At 39.5% G+C, this 17,967-nt stretch overlaps 3 protein-coding genes across 6 annotated transcripts; 2 read left to right on the top strand and 1 right to left on the bottom strand.

Annotated features, from left to right (window-relative positions):
• Nucleotides 1–180: 180 nt before the first annotated feature.
• On the top strand, nucleotides 181–9,397 carry LOC126600573 (uncharacterized). Of its 3 annotated transcripts, XR_007615480.1 has the most exons (7): nucleotides 181–510; nucleotides 826–930; nucleotides 1,078–1,333; nucleotides 1,515–1,592; nucleotides 1,678–1,886; nucleotides 2,220–2,710; nucleotides 8,757–9,397. XR_007615480.1 is itself a non-coding variant. In XM_050267161.1 (5 exons), the coding sequence occupies exons 1-5, from the start codon at nucleotides 481–483 to the stop codon at nucleotides 1,809–1,811; spliced, it is 603 nt and encodes a 200-aa protein (XP_050123118.1). In that variant the 5' UTR covers nucleotides 181–480; the 3' UTR covers nucleotides 1,812–2,032. The 3 variants fall into 3 exon arrangements, 1 of the variants encoding a protein (XP_050123118.1); XR_007615479.1 differs by lacking the exon at nucleotides 8,757–9,397 and having other exon boundaries at nucleotides 2,220–2,791; XM_050267161.1 differs by lacking the exons at nucleotides 2,220–2,710; nucleotides 8,757–9,397 and having other exon boundaries at nucleotides 1,678–2,032.
• On the bottom strand, nucleotides 2,743–7,332 carry LOC126600565 (M phase phosphoprotein 10-like). Of its 2 annotated transcripts, none has more exons than XM_050267147.1 (13): nucleotides 6,614–7,332; nucleotides 6,455–6,507; nucleotides 6,012–6,189; nucleotides 5,787–5,894; nucleotides 5,520–5,657; nucleotides 5,137–5,205; nucleotides 4,993–5,034; nucleotides 4,781–4,849; nucleotides 4,131–4,202; nucleotides 3,973–4,026; nucleotides 3,755–3,896; nucleotides 3,136–3,210; nucleotides 2,743–3,053 (listed from the first exon to the last, which is right to left on the bottom strand). In XM_050267147.1, exons 1-12 carry the CDS (start codon nucleotides 7,277–7,279, stop codon nucleotides 3,152–3,154), a joined length of 1,650 nt encoding a protein of 549 aa, XP_050123104.1. In that variant the 5' UTR covers nucleotides 7,280–7,332; the 3' UTR covers nucleotides 2,743–3,053; nucleotides 3,136–3,151. The 2 variants fall into 2 exon arrangements, with proteins under 2 accessions (XP_050123104.1, XP_050123103.1); XM_050267146.1 differs by having other exon boundaries at nucleotides 5,787–5,897.
• Nucleotides 9,398–12,469: 3,072 nt separating the features above from the next.
• On the top strand, nucleotides 12,470–17,549 carry LOC126600563 (uncharacterized). Its single transcript, XM_050267143.1, has 5 exons — nucleotides 12,470–14,564; nucleotides 15,038–16,021; nucleotides 16,169–16,394; nucleotides 16,549–16,691; nucleotides 16,986–17,549. The coding sequence occupies exons 1-5, from the start codon at nucleotides 12,804–12,806 to the stop codon at nucleotides 17,283–17,285; spliced, it is 3,414 nt and encodes a 1,137-aa protein (XP_050123100.1). The 5' UTR covers nucleotides 12,470–12,803; the 3' UTR covers nucleotides 17,286–17,549.
• The last annotated feature ends 418 nt before the right edge of the window (nucleotides 17,550–17,967 follow it).

The raw sequence follows: 17,967 nt of genomic DNA on the forward strand, positions 1-17,967 counted from the left end.
TATGGAGGACACAAACATTATCCGAGATGAAATTACTGACAAAAATTTCCTTCTACGTCCTTTGTGAAACATAAATTAACCACGCCCAATCAAAGTTGACCACGTGGATAATGAGCTTTGATATGGCTAAAATACTCATGATGGCGTGAACAAACCACCATCTCAACCCTAATGCCAAACGTCTGAAGAAGAAAGAAAAACAACGACGCGTCGTTTTTGTGATACTCACTTTGACTATTGAAGTTTCCACGTGCCACCGCACACGAGCGAGAAAATCTGGCGGTGGCGGAGACTCATTACCACCGTCCGCATTGCCTCTTACCTTGTGTTTGGCTGCCCTGAATAACAGTAACTCTTAACTGCATTCTGCTTTCTATCTTCTGTTTGGCTGAAAATTTTCTCGGAAACCAAACACCATAGTGTTATAGAAGGCCTTCTTTCTCTTTGGGTGGTTCATGTAAATAGCATACTGTTTGATAAATGGAAGCTCCCGAAGACCGCGTCTCAAACGTAATGGATCATCCTTTGCTAACTTTACTTGCTGAAAATCCTTTCAAAAATTCAACTTGTCTGCTATTCTGATATGATAATTCTCCAAAAACGTTAAATTTATGATCATCATTTCTGGGTCAAGTTTATGATCATTGATCTTAGCTTAACTTGTTTAATTGGGTCCTCAAAAAATGTTAAATTTGGAGAATTTGAAACTTGGGTTTGATTTGCTAAATGTTATTGGAACTTGGGGTTTATCATATTCGAATTGCCCACCATGTGTTTGATGAAATTCCTGTTAGAGTGACGATGGCATTGTTTTCTTTGAATTAGCATTCTCCGAAACTAGCAGGAACTGTCAACTGGGGCACGGCGACTGTCATCGGGGTGTTTGCAGGCTTGTTTTACGGTGGTAGCAAGGAAGCAGCTGCTTCAGTTGTAAGTTTGTATCCAAATTAACAATGTTCCAAGGTGCTTGTTTAATGCTTTGTAGTTATTCATGACAATCTTTGAACAACTGAGGTGTTTGATTAGTGATGTAATCTTCGAAAAGATTGGATATCGACAGACATATTTGATTGGCAGAGCAAAGATGCAGAAGTAATGTTGAAGCTGGGGAGCACGCCAGACAAGCGTGAACAATATCGTCTCATGAGAGATGCAATGGAGAAGAGGTTCATTCGTGTCACTCGGGGCTCGATAGTTGGTGGAGTGCGTCTTGGATTGTTTACTGCAACTTTTTGTGGTATGCAGAATCTGCTTGCCGAGAAAAGGGGCGTGCATGATGTTTTCAATGTTGTTGGAGCCGGTTCAGCCACTGCTGCTACGTTTGCTCTAATAAGTAAGAGTCATATCTGATCTTTGGGCTTCTTTTCGTTAACTGGTTGTTTGTCATTGGGCATGTGCCGAAGCATCGACTTCTGAGTGGATGCTTGTGGCCCTTTCAGAATGTTGAATTAAAAGTAATTCAATGGAATGCAATGTCTTCTCGTTATATAACATTTGTTTCCTACTTCAACCAGTGCCAGGATCGTTGGCTTGGCGAGCAAGAAACGTGATGTTGGGTACTGCCCTAGGGGCGGCGTTTGGTTTTCCACTTGGTAACACTTTCAACCATGTCATTTTCCAAGTGTACATTCAGTCGATTCTATAGTCGCTAACATGGGTTGATGCATTTCGTGGCAGGGTGGGCCCATTTGAAGCTGGTAGGGAAGGCAAATGAAGGGAATCTGGCTGCACATCCTGATTCAGATCAAAGAGAAGCAAGGAGTGGTGTTGGTGCTGCAATTGACAGGCTGGAAGAAAACTTGAATAAGTAGAACAGAAGATTCAGCGAGGCAAGACTTCCCCGCTGCCCAGCACTAAAAGAGAAGGATGGAACTCGAGAAAAAGTAGTAAGATGAGCTAAGAACTTTGCACTATTTGTTGTTGCGTTTATTGAGGAATAACGACACTTGGTGAATATTTTGAAGGTGTTTTCATTAAAAAGTGTTACGATAATTGCAAACACAATCATGGATTTGAATCTTTGATTTATGTTCGTTTTGGTTTACAACTATGTTTAAGCAGAACTAATTAGGTTTGTTTGATCTTCATGAATAATTTATAACCCGTGAAAAGATATTCAAAACGAAAGGCTTAATCCTGAAACAATCAACCCTATCGTGGACAGGATTAGCTTCATAGTTAAGATTCTGCTTAACACCTGCAAATTATTATGAAAACAGATCATCACTCCACTCCGATCCTCCGATCAGTTCCAAGTTCAGTCGACTACAGCGAAGTTTGATACGGTTCAAAAGAGTGAGCAAATGGTCATAGCAGCCACTCGACAGCAGCGTGAATCCTCCGATCAGTTCTAAGTTCAGTCGACTGCAGCGAAGTTTGATACGGTTTGTTCTCATAAATTTGCACACTGAAATCAACTAAACTGACCATCTTTCCTTTCTATGATTCTTCACTCAATCTGTCCAGACATAAAAGGTTTCAACCCATATGAACAATGTACGTCTTCCAGACTTCCACTGATGCTCAGCCGCTTTCCTGACATTCTATGATCTGATGAAGAACAAGGGCAGCCAACCCGAGTTGAATTGATACTTCTCGCTTTCACCTCCTCCAAATGTTTCTTAACTGAGATCGAGGGTCGAACGTACTTTGATATTGGGGGATCAAGAGCTTGAACACCTTAAAGATGAAGTTCAGAAAATTTGGGCAGGTATGTTTTCAGTTTACATGTAAAGATATATATACTAGTAAAACGCTTTAATTACCTAATGCAATATTTTTCATCACAAAATTGATTTACGTCCCGATTTCTCCGTCATGGAAGGTCTAAACTACGATTTTGTATTTTGAGCTATTCCAGATCCACCCAAAAAATGAATTCGTCAACGTAGAAATTGTTTGCAGATGGGTTGTCGTTGCAACCGGGGGACTCGAGACGCCATTTTTGCTCACTCCCCCAATCCCTCGTCTTCTTTCTTCTCTTCTGTAATCAATCAATGAGTCGCGACCACGGCGTGAGTTAACTTAAGCACCATTTCATTATCCTTCCTTGGCTGCAACATACACAACGGTTAGAGCCGCGAAAGCAACACTAATCAAACTACGAAAGCATTTTCATTCGTTTGTGGAGAGCACCTTGCTGTATAACGGCTTATTTCACATCCTTCAGGCTGTCCCGGGGCTTCTTCATCGCCCTCTTTACTTCCCTAGCTGTAATGTTGTCCATAACTAAAGGTGAATACTGGAAATAAAAATGGGATGAACAAGAAGATATACAGTACAAGAGTAAAATAAAGGAAACTTTAACGAAAAGTTCTCAGACTGTTCACTGTAACGAAAAACCACATTTTTACGTTAAAAAGTCAATCCTGATACCATTCACTTTACCCTTTATTTTGTCATTTTCGTTAAAACTCAAAGTTTTCAAACATTTTTCATTAGTTTTCCTTAAAATAAATGCTACTGCACGTCCAATTGAAAGACAATCCTAGACATATTTTCTTCAGCAAGTCATTCGACCAGATGATTATTCAGCTTGTGCGGAACATAAGCTGTCATCTGGTCGAAAGAGTCGAATGTTCCTAACCACTAGTAACCCTAGGATGAGCATGGGGACACTAGTGGTTACGAACCACCTCTTTCGTGGGGCATGCCTAAGGTTTGAGCTTCGCTTGTAAGGCCGCAAGTCTTTGTCACTAAGAAGAAGAAATGAAAAGCGAAGAGGATAATCTAACTTTTTGTCGTCCAGACTTACCTTTAAATTTCCTTTTCTTGTTAGCTCTCCTCCGCTTTCTCTCTGCCTGTGTAAGCTCTGTTTCTTCTTTGATGTCACCTTTGCCGGAAAACACTTCCTCAGGAGCTAGCATTGCTGCATCAGACACGGCCACAGGTGCAATCTGCCCAGTGAAGAGATAACACACACTTCAGTTAAGATTGTCAACTTTATAGTAGAAAAAGTAGAGTTCACATTACCTCTTCCATTGCTAGAGCAGGGACATTGGCTTGTACCGACATATCCTCGATAACCTACCAGATAGCGTACATCGAGTCCAAGAAAAAGCAATTAACAAACTACAAAAGTATACACTGCATGCATATAAACAAATAAATTTTATGACTGAGAAGCATACAGGTTTTGGAGTGAAGTGGAAATGAGAGAGAGCATCCAACTTCAAGCAAAGTTTCTTGAACAGCTTGCTTGCCTGATCAAAGATAGCGACCGCAAGGTTAGTAAATGAGCACCTTTAGGAAACTATAAGGATAGAAAATGTAGAACAAAATCTAAATATATACTCATATAAACACATACATATATTAGTATATACACGTGTAGATCTGTAAACAGGTCGGGTTTATTGGGTTTGGGTCGGATTTATCGGGTTTTGGTCGGGTTCAATTCGACCCGTTAAGTTAACGGGTCATCCGAACCCAACCCGTTAAACTAACGGATCACCCGTTTCACCCGTTAAGACCCGTTAACAATTATTATTATTTTTTTTTGGCATACAGTTTATTTTTTGTTGTTAAGACTTTACTGAAATTACTAAAACATCCTCAACTAACGAGTGCTAACGGGTCGAACGGGTTGACCCAAAGTGAACCGTTATTTAACGGGTTCACCCATTAGCGACCCGACCCATTAAGCATCCATCCAAATACTAATATTAACGGGTCGGGTCCAAAATGCCAGGTCTACACGTGTGCATACATGGAAATTAATTTCCAACTATTACACAAATGAAACAACAAAAGATAGAAGAAAAAAGATAAAAGCATGCACCTCGTCCTTCTGTTTGTCTGTTAATGACAATGGAGCAGAAGACAAACTCGTCTTTTGAACATACTCTTCCTGCAGAAAATTGAACAACAAAAGATTGTTACGTTTCTCAATTAGATGTTAACATGGACGGAAATCCAGCTTAAGGAGATCAAAACTTGGAAGCATGTTGGGCAGCTTATCTAGTGATGCATTTTGCATCAGGAGCACCATACCTCATAGACGTCGGCAAGACCCTTCTTGCTCTTATTCTCGTCCTACACATTGAACAAAAAGGATCAGACAAATTGAACAAGTTGCTTCATTAAGAAACAATGGATCGAAATTAGAATGCAAATATAGCAAAAAATAATGCTTACCAACTCTTTAAATTCTCTTGGTGCTTTAGAGGGTAAAGTAGGAGCCTTTTGAACATCATCAAACCGCCCCTGTAAAAGACATTAACTGCAGTTTTAGAACTGGTTCTGTTCCACACACACACACACAGTAGAAGAAACAAGCAACAAATATAAATCAAATGGTGACAGAAGAAATAAAAATTGCCCGTTGAAAAAAATATGAGAAATAAATTTCTTTTCTGACTTATAGGGATCAATATAAATTGTCGAAAACTTTCAAGTAGAGGTGAGCGATCAAAATGCGGTTCATAAAAAATGGCTAACTTTGAACTGAACATTTTAGATAAGTAAAAGATGGCAAGAAAACAAAGCCCCGGAATGTATTCACTCAAGATGTTGTTTACCTCCTCGATCCTTTTCTTGATCATATCCTCAATTGATGTTGTAACCTCCTCTGTGATTACTGGGGCAGGTCTAACATTGTGTTCAAAATCCAGATCAACTTCTAGCGCGCTATTCTTTGGCCTTGTCGCTGCAGTTACCTGTTTCCCAAAGCCACAATTGAAATATGTAATTCATTTAAAGATACATGGTATCATGACAATGACATAACTAATACGACTATTGTCCAGCAAAAAAATAAAAAAGAACTTTAGCAACAGAAAAATTACCTCTCCCTGCATGATCCAGCTTTTTGGCTCCAGATTTGCTTTTTCCATCTCTTCTATTTGGGATTGAAGCTTCTTAAGCTTCTTTTCGTGGGTCGAAAGGGCTGTTTGCTTCTATATTAAAAAATATAAAAATAAATGAGCTAAAACTCCTTTTCAAAATATGGAGAAACTACAACTGCAAGACCATGCTCTCAAATTCCGTTACACTACTTGGCTTGAAAGTACCTTGTCATCTTCTTGTTCATTTTCATCTCCTTCTTGATCATCTTCATCTTGATCATCTTCCTCCTCGTCTTTTTCATCTTCTTCTCCATCGTTTGTCCCCAAATCTTCTGATTCATCAACCAACTTTGATCTCCGTTTAGAAGGCTTTTCCTTTTTTCCTCCATAGAAGTCATCATATCTGTCGCACACAAGAAATAGTTAAGCTTAAGCATATACTAATAGAGACATACATGCTCACAATACATATTCACAGATGAATCACATATAATGGATGCACTGACAAAGAAATAACTAAACTGTATACGGTATACCAGACAAACAAATGCGGATGAACCATAAATTTGCAATCAATTACTGACTGATCCATATGCATATAATCAACAATCGTACAATAAACATAGAAACGAAAAGAAAGCAATTAGAACAAATGATAAATGTAGCACCTTGCAAACTTGTCTTTGTCATCCTCATCGTCGCCAATGGCCAAATCTCCAAGCTAAATTGACAAAACAAGATCAAGTTAGAAACCGAAAAAGACATAGCTTTCAGCGAAATTCATAGAGCCAAAACCCAACAAACATAAAATTTAAGCACATCCTCACCCCCTCATCTTCTTCATCCTCGTCGTCTTCATTGTCGTCGTCATCCCCTCTCTTCTTTTTCTTCTTATCGGTCTTATCTAGCCCATATTCCATTGCTTCACTTTCCTCCAAAGACTTCTTCAAATCCTTTATCTTGAAAAACCCATCCTCTATCGCATTATTACCTTCCCCTTCGCTTTCACTTTCCTCTCTCTCCTCTTCATCCTCTCTATCTACCTCCTCACTCTCACTCCCTTCATCTTCTTCCTCCTCCTCCTCCGCCTCCTCGTCGTCACCATCGTCGTCAAATCCATCCAATTCCTCCTCAAAGCCCCCGAATTCCGCCTTCAAACCCTGGCTCCGAGCTTCCAGAACCTTCTCCTCCCCTTGCACGACCACCTTCAGCGTCTTAATCTCGTCCGGGTTCTTCTCAAACCGCTTCAAATCGCGGCGGAGGGTCGAGATGAGCGGCTGCGATTGGAGGTCAATTTGCTGCCATATCTGCTCGGCGTCGAATCCGTCGACCAAGAGCTGATCGAACGGCGATTTGGGCGTGAACGGCCTGATGGAGGAGAAGAGGCTCTGCAGGGCAGCTCGAGCCGTTTGAGAGAGCATGGGGCTCGGCGCCAGTAGCTGCGTCGGTTCTGTGGCTTTCAGGGAGTTCAGGGCGTCGGTTTTGATCGCCATAGATGGAGCGAAAATGCGAGCTTTTGGAGTTCTGTTTCTGACAGCCGGTTCGGGGTTTAGGGTTTTAGACGGGAGGGAGAAGCTATTGTCTACGTGTCGATATTTCATTCGCTAATAATTTGAAAAATATTTGGCCACTGTAAACAGAAAATCAAAAACGAAATATTTTGCCTTTGTTTTTTTTTTTTTTTTTTATAGGATATTTTGCCTTCGTGATCCATTTCATTTTTATGAAATCCTAAAAAATTACAAAATAAAAAATATATATATAAATCTTTAATTTAGTAGTATTTTTCTTTTTAGTGTCGAAAAGAGATTATAACGTTGTTCTTTTGAGAAGTAATATGCACAGTCAATCATTTACAAACAAATGACGGGATTTTTACCAACTGTCAATTTACACACTCAATGATAAAATTACATAGAAAATTAGGGACGTCTGTTCTTAAATTCCACATAAGCATCCATGTCATTTAATGAATAAATAAGAGCCCTTGGATGTCATGTGATCTAAAGGCTTAAAAAGAGTGTAAAAATATTTGTCAAAATGTTTGTCCCTTGATCATATCCCTATATATATTTTATAGTTTCTACAAATGCTTTTGAATTGATTTATGTATATCATGTCATGTTTAAATAATGTTATAAGAAATGTTGTACTGTTGTGAATGTGAAATGCTAAAATAATCCCACGGGATGCGCATGTAAGTTTATTATGTTGACTAGAATTATTGAATCGTTATGGCATGCTTATATATTAGGGAGTTTTAACAAAACACTCCCGGTACTATTCATTTTTAATGAAAAACCACATTTTTATCTTTAACTGTCACTATTCACTATACCTTTAAAAAGGACTTTTCATTAAAAATGGAAGTTTTTTTAGACTTTTAGTTAGTTTTCCTTATATTATGTAGTATGCTCATCATTGCTGCACCCTAGTGTTAGTGTTCACCTAGGGTCAGGACTAGTCTTTCACGTGTATGTTCACCTTCGCATCGCACACTCGCCTTGGATTCAAATAGGTGTCAGTCCTGTCGTACAGGTTGCATTAGGCAACTCCGACTCGTAGGTGACCGCGAATAGCACAAGTCTTCACATGATTGTAGCACTAGATCGTATATTATGATTACACCTAGTCATGTCGTACAAGTTGCATTAGGCAACTCCGACTCATGTGCTAACATAGATTGATGAGCATCAGTTCAGTCGTACAGGTCGCATTAGGCGACTTTGACTTGTGTGCTAGTATAGATTGATTGAACACTTGATTTTACTTATATTACTGTTGAGATATTGTGATGTGGCATACTTCTGGATTTACTGTTGATTTGCATTTGATTTCATACCTATACGTAATATGATTTTCTGGAAACTATAAATGTTTTACGGTGAGGGGTTAGTATGTTCAGAAAATAAATAGATTTTATAAACTTTTGTTTTTGCCCACTCACACTTCTGTTTTTCACCCCTACAGGTCTTAGTTAGCTGATTTACTCTGTGGTGTACGAGGAACACTGTTCGAAAACGCGGCCTAGGCGTTGGGCGGTGGTTCGCCGCTGCGATTAAACCATAATCGTCGAAGAAATCGGAAAGGGTATTAAGCAACGCCTAGACGGGCATTGGACGGGCTAGACGGCCTCGGTGATCGCTAAGCAGCTTTGATGGCAAGTCAATTACAACGCCGTTCTTCCGATGTGGTAATGAGGTTGGACGATTGGGCGACCATCCCGACAGGTTTCGATCTGCAATTGTAGAGAAAATGAAGTGAGACGATTTGGCTGGGATGAGAGCGATAGACAGCAATTTGCAATTAAAGGGTAAAGATGTGGGACGAGATAGTGGATATGCAATTGCAAGGTAAAGAAGAAAGAAGAGGGACATCTTGGTTGGGGAAATGAAGAGGGAGAGAGACAGAGAGATACAGAGAGAAAGCGGTAGAGGTATTTGCAATTGCAGAGAAAATGGGTGGCTGTCCAATTTTGCAATTAGAGTTAGGGTTTATTTTGGTTAGGAACTTTTTTAAAACAAGGCCCTATTTATTTTTAATGAAAAACAAAGGCCCAACAATGATTAAAATAAATGGGCTGATTAAATGTTACAGAATCAACATAAAAAGTCCTAAATTTTTACACATATACTTAAATCCGCCTCAACCGCCTAGGCGCTAAGCCCTAGCCGGCCACCCGACTAGTGCCTAGCGTTTTTTAGAACCTTGACGAGGAATATCCGGCGGTTATGACATATCCATAAATAATGTAGGGACTTTTCCCGATTATGTACTAAGTACTTTAACTAGTTTCGACTGCACACTCTTTTGTCATCTATGCTTTGAATATTTGTATTATATGGGTTCTACCCACTACTGCGTACTTACTTTATTAGTTTAAATAAGTTCTAGTTTCGGTTTTAATTTATTCACATTTTTACATCACTTACACTTTTGGTTACATCACATTCGGTTGACGGGCAGAATGCCTCGATTCCGGTCAAAGTGTGTCAAACGCAGTAAGTCTGGGCAGAAAGATAATTTTGTCATATACTAAGTGAGAATTGCCACGCCCGCATGTCATTGATTTTACTAAATAATATTGAATTAGCATTTTAAATAGTAAAAAATCAAATAATATTGAATTAGCATTTTAAATAGTAAAAAATCAATCACATATTAATTTGATTGAACAACCAAAGATATGTGAAGAACCAACCACAAGAAAGGTTTATGGTTTCATACATTTAAACAATTGGCGAAAGAGACATGAGAATGGTAGGTGAGAAAATAAGAATTGTCGCGGATATGTAAGCTTCATTATAAAATATTCAAAAATCAAGATTAAAAAAATTGTAAATTACTCTACACCTCTAAGACTTTAAGAGTGCGTTTGTTGTAACGGATTATCTCAGACTGGACTAGCTTTAAGGACTAAGCTAGATTGGCTTAGACTAGATTAAGCTAGACTAAATTAATGAAGTGTTTGGTGCAGTGTCGGACTAAGAGCCAGAATAATGAAAAAAATATCTCAATTTGGTGTTTGCTAAGAAAATGACTAAATTAATTTTTATTTTAATTTCTTTCTGATTAAAACTGTTATGAAGATTAATATTATTGATTCCATATTTTTATGAAAAATTAATCTTGTTGATTCCAAGTCTTTTAATATCAAACTAAAAAAAAAAAAAGAGTCTTTAATATCTATCTTGAAAATATCCAAATCCTTCTCCATCTTGGAAATATCGAAAACAAAAATAAAAGGGCACATCCCTCTTCTATGCGAAATAGTGCTATGCAATTAAATCGTGTGCGGCGGGGCCAAAATCGACAACGGCTTCCAGAGGGTCTGCGGTGCCATTTTCGTGATGCTCAACCACACCGTGCTATTACAAGGCTTTTATTTCTCCGTCAAAGAGGGCAGAGGAAGGTCTCCGTACAACCCACCTAGCATTTTGACGACTACCCACTTTCTATCTCTGTAATTACAAAGCTTTGAAAACCCTAGAGGGAAACTGAATCTTATGGATTGATGTGAATTTGGGCAGGTTTGATGGGGATTCGGTGGAAAATAAGAAGAGGATTTTTGGGGGAAATCGGTGAAATCAAGGTTTTGGGGTTCGAATTTGTGGCAAGATTTACATACTAAATGGGATTCTGAAGAGAATGAGGGAAACAAAACTCAGTCAAGGAAGCGAAGAAGGAGGCGCTTAGTGAGGTCCTTAGCAATCCCATGGTTTAGCAGGGGACTAATTTGACAACCTAACAAAGCTTTGAGTCCAAGTGAAGGCTAGTCTCATTTAACTTAGTCTCCAAACATAACAAACATGGGATAATAGTCTTAGCTAGTCCACTCCAACTTAATGCTCATGAAACAAGAAAACTCAAACCCGGCTGACCATCTTCACCTAAGGGTGCGTTTGTTGCACCGAACTAAATCGGACTGGACTAGCTTCAGGGACTAAACTGAATTGGCTTGTCATGGACTAAGTAGTATAAGAATAATGAAACATTTGGTAAAGTGTCGGACTAACCTACAGACTAAATTATTTTCATATAAAAATAATCCTTTTATTATTTTCTAATTAATTTATTAGTATTTTATTATTATTAATGTCACTTTTTTTTGGCTGAATACTCTCTTCCCCTCTCTCTACTTTCCTTTTCCTTTTCTTTATCTTCTTCGCATCCAGAGAATTCCTTTCCTTACTTTTCTTCGACAAGCTTCAACCCCCGCTCCGCCGTCATTTTCCTCCTTCAATCTTTCTTGGTTTGACAAAAATTCCAACTGTTTAGATCCCTCAAGTGCTATCCACAAACCATTCTTCCTATTCATGTCAGATACCAAAAGACCCTTCCTGCTTGACGAACTGGCACTGGGGGCGAGTTGCGTCTGGCGGCGGTGCGACCGATGAAGACGATGAACTCCTGAACCCTAAACCTTTGGAAGTAGCCGAAGTGGCTGATATCAGAGGTGTTGGTGATCAGGTCAGATTCGTCTGGATTTCACTTGAGGACCAGCAAGGCCGTGATTTTCATCTTCCTGATTTTCTATACGCAGGTGTAATCACATAGTATGTACGCTGTCGGGGGAATTAGGGAAGAAACTGACCCGTTATTAGAAAGAAATGAAGCAGGTGTTGGGATGTGAAAGAGAGTAAGCGAAGGTCTTAGTAGTACCAACATTTTCGGGGGGACTCGCTAAGACCTCTTAGTGAGCTACTTAGTCCACACGAGTCCCGTTTAGTACCATTAAACTTAGCCCATGTACAGAACAAACGCTGGACTAGACTAACAACTAGTACAGTCTAGTCCAGTGAAAGCTAACGAGGCCAAACAAACGCCCCATAGAAAATAAAATATTTAGATGAGATTGTCTTTGAGCAAAACATTCGAAAAGTTTTTTAGTATGACCGACACACGGCCCGCTACACCAAATATAATAGTACAATTTGTTGGAAACTTGAAAAAGAAAATATTTCAATTAATTGGATTCTGACACTTGTATTGTACCTTGTTTGTCAACGCACTAAAAAATTTCTCTAACCTAAGGATAATATGTGTAAATTAAATTAATATTTTACAATAATTTTCTAATAAAAAAGTTCGAATCTCGTTCTCTTCTGTATTAATGAAAAATAAATTTACTGTAAATTTTTTTTTAGAAAATAAATAAAACCAAATTGGCATGGAGGGCAATGGAGGCTGCAAGTGCATATCTATCATTTTGTATCACAAGTTAAACCAGTCACACACCTCCACACCTGAAACGGAAAAAAAAACTGAAAAAAACTAACTTCGTCTTCTTCAATTCTCTCTCTCCCGCCACTTATTCAATCCTCTGCAACTAAATCTCCGATGCCAAACTCGCTTCACAATCTGGTCTTTCCAACAACTGCGCTAACGTCCATCGGAGCTCCACCTCCCAATCCAATCACAACCGTCGGTTCCTGTCAGGTCCACTCTCTCTCTATCTTTCTTTCCCTATGAATTTCATAAATTTCGAACTCAAATTTATGATTCATTGACTTTCCAATGATTGATGGAGAGACGACTGCCGGGGCCTCCTCTCCGGATCCCTCAATCCCGCTTGATCCCAAATCGGACGGTGTTGGTGACGGCGGCAATTTCGATGGCGATGTTTCGCCCCGATCGCCTCCGTCGCGCTACTCCTCGTTCGGGGAGTCCGAGTACGAGCGCTATTGTAGCGCCAACTCGATGATGGGCAAGCCGAGCATGTGTAGCGCAATCACGGTTTTCAGTGATTTCCCGGAGCCCAAATTCGGGTCGTTGAAAAGTTGGAGACTTGGGGAGGAGAGTGGTGGTTTGGATAATTTTAGTTTGGGAGGGAGGATTGAGAGGAATCGAGAGGATCGGAGAGTTTTGAGTAGTGGTAGGATTGAGTTTGGGAAGGAGGATGGTAGTATTGGAGGACGGCGGACTGCGAATTACGGGTCTAGTGGGTTGGAATTGTATGGCAATGAGGATGCTGGTGGAGCTCATGATGTGGATGAATTGATGTCTTGGAAGCTTGAGAGTGGATCGTCGGGTTTAAGGGGGGGTTTGGATGTGAAGTATGGTTCGGATAATAGTGACGAGGACAGTGAAAAAGGTACGGAAGTTTGGAGGGGAGTTGTGGGAAGTGATAGTGTTGGAGCTGGTGTAGCTGCCCAAGAGACCAATGATTCGAAAGGGGTTGGAATTGGGAACCAGTTTGTACCCAAAGTTGAAGAATTAGATGGAGGAGAGATAGGTAGGGAGGAAGGGACCTCTAATGAGTATTCAGAGGAAGAGGGGTCCATGAACAACTATGGTTCGGATGATGAGCGCAAGAGTGGATTTAGTCAGCAGAGGAATGTCCACCATTATCAGCAAGAAAAACCCCAGAATGAAAATCCGTTTCTTATTAACACATCTGTAGCCTTTGGCTCCGATGATTGGGATGATTTCATGGAAGAGACTGGAGGAAGTAATTTAGATTCTTTCACGAACATATTTGAGGACCGGAGAGGAGAGAAAGTTGAAACCAAAAGGAAAGTTTCAAATTCCACTTCCATCACTTCAGTTGAGCATCAGAATGCATGTCAAACTGAGCAAGGAAATGACTTGACAGATGTGCAGCCTGGATGCAAACAAGTTCAAGCTGATAGTAAATCGGTAGAAGATGTTAACAGTTCCATGAAGCTAGCTAGTTCTCCAAGTTTTCTTGAAACCGATAGAGTAGAAGATGTGAAGGACATTCCTGTGGCCAGTTATCAAGTTCAAGCTGTTGCTGATTTGGTTGAGTTTACCAAAAGTTCTTGTACTACCCCGACTGGTTTTCAAAATGTTCAAGAACCAGGGCTAGAAGATTCAAGAGATATTCCTTTGACAAATAATCAAGTTCCAGGTTCTGATGAATCAGCAAAACATAATAAAGATTCCTTGGTTGGCAATGTCCTTGAACTTCAGCCGGATCCACAAGCAAAAGAAATTCCTGACAAAAAGGTTTTGAGCATTTTGGATAATGGTGTTTCTGATGTGCATACATATATGAATATCGGGGAGGTCCTTGGGACTGATCATGGCCAAGATTTAGAACAGAAAAAGTTGGGGACTTTAAAAGTTAAATTGGACCCCCTTTCGAATATCTCAACTAATAAAATTAGCATCTATTCAACCAGAACTTCTGGAAATAGGAAGACAGAGTTCCTTGAGGACCATAAGCCAAGTACACTGCCATCAACTTTTGAAAATAATACCACGAAAAGTCCTGTTTCAGAAGATATCCTTGAAGAATATCCTATGCCAGTTAAGGTTAGTCATGCTCAATACACTTTTTTCTTTTGGGTGGCACTAAATTATTGTAATTCAACTTAACTATTTTTTGCATTTGATTGGTCTAAGCCACGTGCGATTTCATGTCTCTGTGAATATTGAATGCATATTGTGCTGCTTGTGATACTCCGAGAAGTATCTCTATTTTTATATTCTGTCCAGTTCTTCATACTCAGGAAACATATAGCAGTGTTTGTCTTCGAAGAATTTCAAGTCTTTACCCGGATGGTAGCTTATGTTATACTCTTATTTAATCGTGAGTGGAGCTTACCAGTGCTTGTTATAAGCAATGTGTGTATATTAGTTGTTGTACCACCTTTTGCAAGTGAATTGCTGGTTAATGACATTTGTAGTTATATGCTATGACGACCTGATTTTATCCGTATAAGAATATTTTTGTGTCTCTCTTTTAAGTTGTCTGTATCTCATTTTCTGTATTGTTAATGCTGCAGACGGATAATTTTGAGCTTAATGAATTCTATGATGAGTTTGTTAATGAAATGGAGGAAATTCTGCTCGACTCTGCTGAGTCCCCAGGGGCAAGGTTCACTCATAGCAACAGGTTCTTACAATCACAGCAATATCTACCAGTAAGAGATGGTGGGTCGACTGCTTCTACTTCTGGTACAGATGATGCTCATTTGTTCAAACAGCATTCGTTGAGAATTGATGGGGTCGAAGTGGTGGGTGCAAGGCAGAAGAAGGGAGATGTCTCATTTAGTGAAAGACTGGTGGGAGTTAAAGAATACACTGTGTATAAAATTAAAGTATTGAGTGGCGAGGATCAATGGGAGGTGGAACGTCGATATCGCGATTTCTTTACACTCTATCGTCGATTAAAAACATTTTTTTCTGACCACGGCTGGGATCTACCTTCTCCCTGGTCTGCTGTAGAAAAGGAATCCAGAAAGATTTTTGGAAATGCGTCTCCTGATGTTATTGCAGAGAGAAGTGTTCTCATCCAAGAATGTCTACGGTCCGTTCTCCATTACAGGTTCTTTTCCAGTCCGCCAAGTGCATTAGTAGGGTTTCTCTCTCCTCAAGATTCAGTTCCTAGCTCCCTGGAATCATATACACCTGAGTCTCTAACTAGAAGAGCAGACACAGAAGATATATCCACTTTGGGAAAGACCATATCACTTATTGTTGAAATTCGACAATCCAAATCTTTGAAGCAGATGCTAGAAGCACAACATTATACTTGTGCTGGATGCCACAAGCATTTTGATGATGGAAGGACTTTGATACAGGATTTTGCACAGACACTAGGATGGGGCAAGCCTCGACTTTGTGAATATACTGGTCAATTATTTTGCTCTTCGTGCCATACAAATGAAATTGCAATCATACCAGCAAGAGTGTTGCATAACTGGGATTTTACGCAATATCCTGTTTCGCAATATGCTAAATCTTATCTGGATTCTATACATGACCAGGTACTATGAAGACTAGCACACCTTCTTTGTGATTAAATTATGTATATGTTATGTCAGTGAATTGCAGCTGCATGAGTAAGCAATATACTGACATATTTTTAACATTTTACACCCAACTTAATCTTTATAGGATCATTTGTTTTGCAGCCCATGCTCTGTGTCAGTGCAGTTAATCCATTCCTTTTCTCGAAGGTTCCAGCATTGCTTAATGTTATGGGTGTGAGGAAGAAAATAGGAACCATTCTTCCTTATGTTCGTTGCCCATTCCGTAGGTCAATCAACAAAGGATTCGGGTCTCGAAGATATCTTCTAGAAAGCAATGATTTTTTTGCACTGAGAGACCTCATTGATCTTTCCAAAGGAGCCTTTGCAGGTTAGATTCTAATAACAAGCTTTATCTCATATCATGCATGTCTGTTTCTTTCTTATAACGGAAATAAGACAGATTTATGAATTTACCTGTGATAGCCTGACCTGATATGTATGTGTGCGCATATATATTTTTTGACGTACCATCTTTGTGGCAGTGCTGCCCGTGATTGTGGAGACTGCCTTGAGGAAAATTCTGGACCATATAACGGAGCAGTGTCTCATATGCTGTGATGTGGGAGTCCCCTGTGGAGCACGACAAGCATGCAGTGACCCTTCATCTCTCATTTTCCCCTTTCAGGTGGGCATCAGCAGTAATATTATACAATATATGGTTCCTGTTCATGTGGATAACAAGACCTTTCGTGTTTGTCTGTATTTCGGTTTTTATATGTTCCAAAATCTTTATTCTCTGGGCTTTTGGCCAATAATGTTAGTGGGCACTGTGCGACAAACCTTTATACCACTCCTTTTCTCCTCATCTTGCAAACCAACTGAACATTTTGTTTCCCTTACTAGGAACCCTTGAATTCCATATATTGCGTGATGAATTAGTAACCGTAGTTGTTATAATCTGACTAAAAGTTATTGGCAGGAGGATGAAATTGAAAGGTGTCCGTCTTGCGAATCAGTATTCCACAAGCCTTGCTTAAGAAAGGTCATGGACTGCACTTGCGGGGCACGCCTCAGGGAAGACGAACCAGCACAGCTTATCAAGAGGGCAAGCTCCGGGGTCAGTGCTGAGATCAGTGGACTTCTGGACTTGTTTGGGGGAGGGTCAGGTTCCGGATTACTCTCGGGTCTATTTTCGAAGGTGAAGCCAGAGAAGCCGAGGGAACATAAAGACAGCGACAACGTCATTTTAATGGGTTCGTTACCAAGCACTTCTTTATAATCACCTGCATCTGCATTGTATTTTATATATATATATATATATATATTCATTTTGGCTTGATTTGAAATATGGAGATTTCATTGTTTGCACCTGGTATTGAATAATCATAAGATAGCGGCCCAACATTGTGTAGCTAAATCCTTAAGGTTGGACAAGAATATATTCTTGTTGGCTGGTCCTTGTATTGTAAATTTGAACTTTCAGCTCCATCGTTGTAATGTTAGCGGTAAAACCCGCCTTTTAAATATTGTCATTTGGGTGAGATTCTTCGGTTTCACTAACCATGATAGGCACATAACTGTATACAATTGACACTATTCTAAAAATCTCCGCCTAGGTGCTAAGCGGATGACCATCGTCCCGATTAATGCCTAGACGTTTGAAATTAAGAAAGGGTGCTTAGACTTGCTGAGGTGCCCGCCTAGACCATCTAGGCACCTGCCTAACTCGTCCAGACCTGCTTAGGTTGCGACTCACTTAGACAGAAAATAGATAACTTTTATTTTTTTTCAATAAATTATAAGAGACTTGTCGAATACTTAAATAAACGTACATTATATGTTTGTTCTCCATGTTTTCATCATGTTCCAATACTTTATAATAAATATGTCATTATATTTTGTAGTTTATGATGAAATTATATATATTTTAAGTATAAACAGACACTTATTTACACGAAATA

Source organism: Malus sylvestris, chromosome 14, assembly GCF_916048215.2.
Source record: "Malus sylvestris chromosome 14, drMalSylv7.2, whole genome shotgun sequence".
Lineage (NCBI taxonomy): Eukaryota > Viridiplantae > Streptophyta > Magnoliopsida > Rosales > Rosaceae > Malus > Malus sylvestris.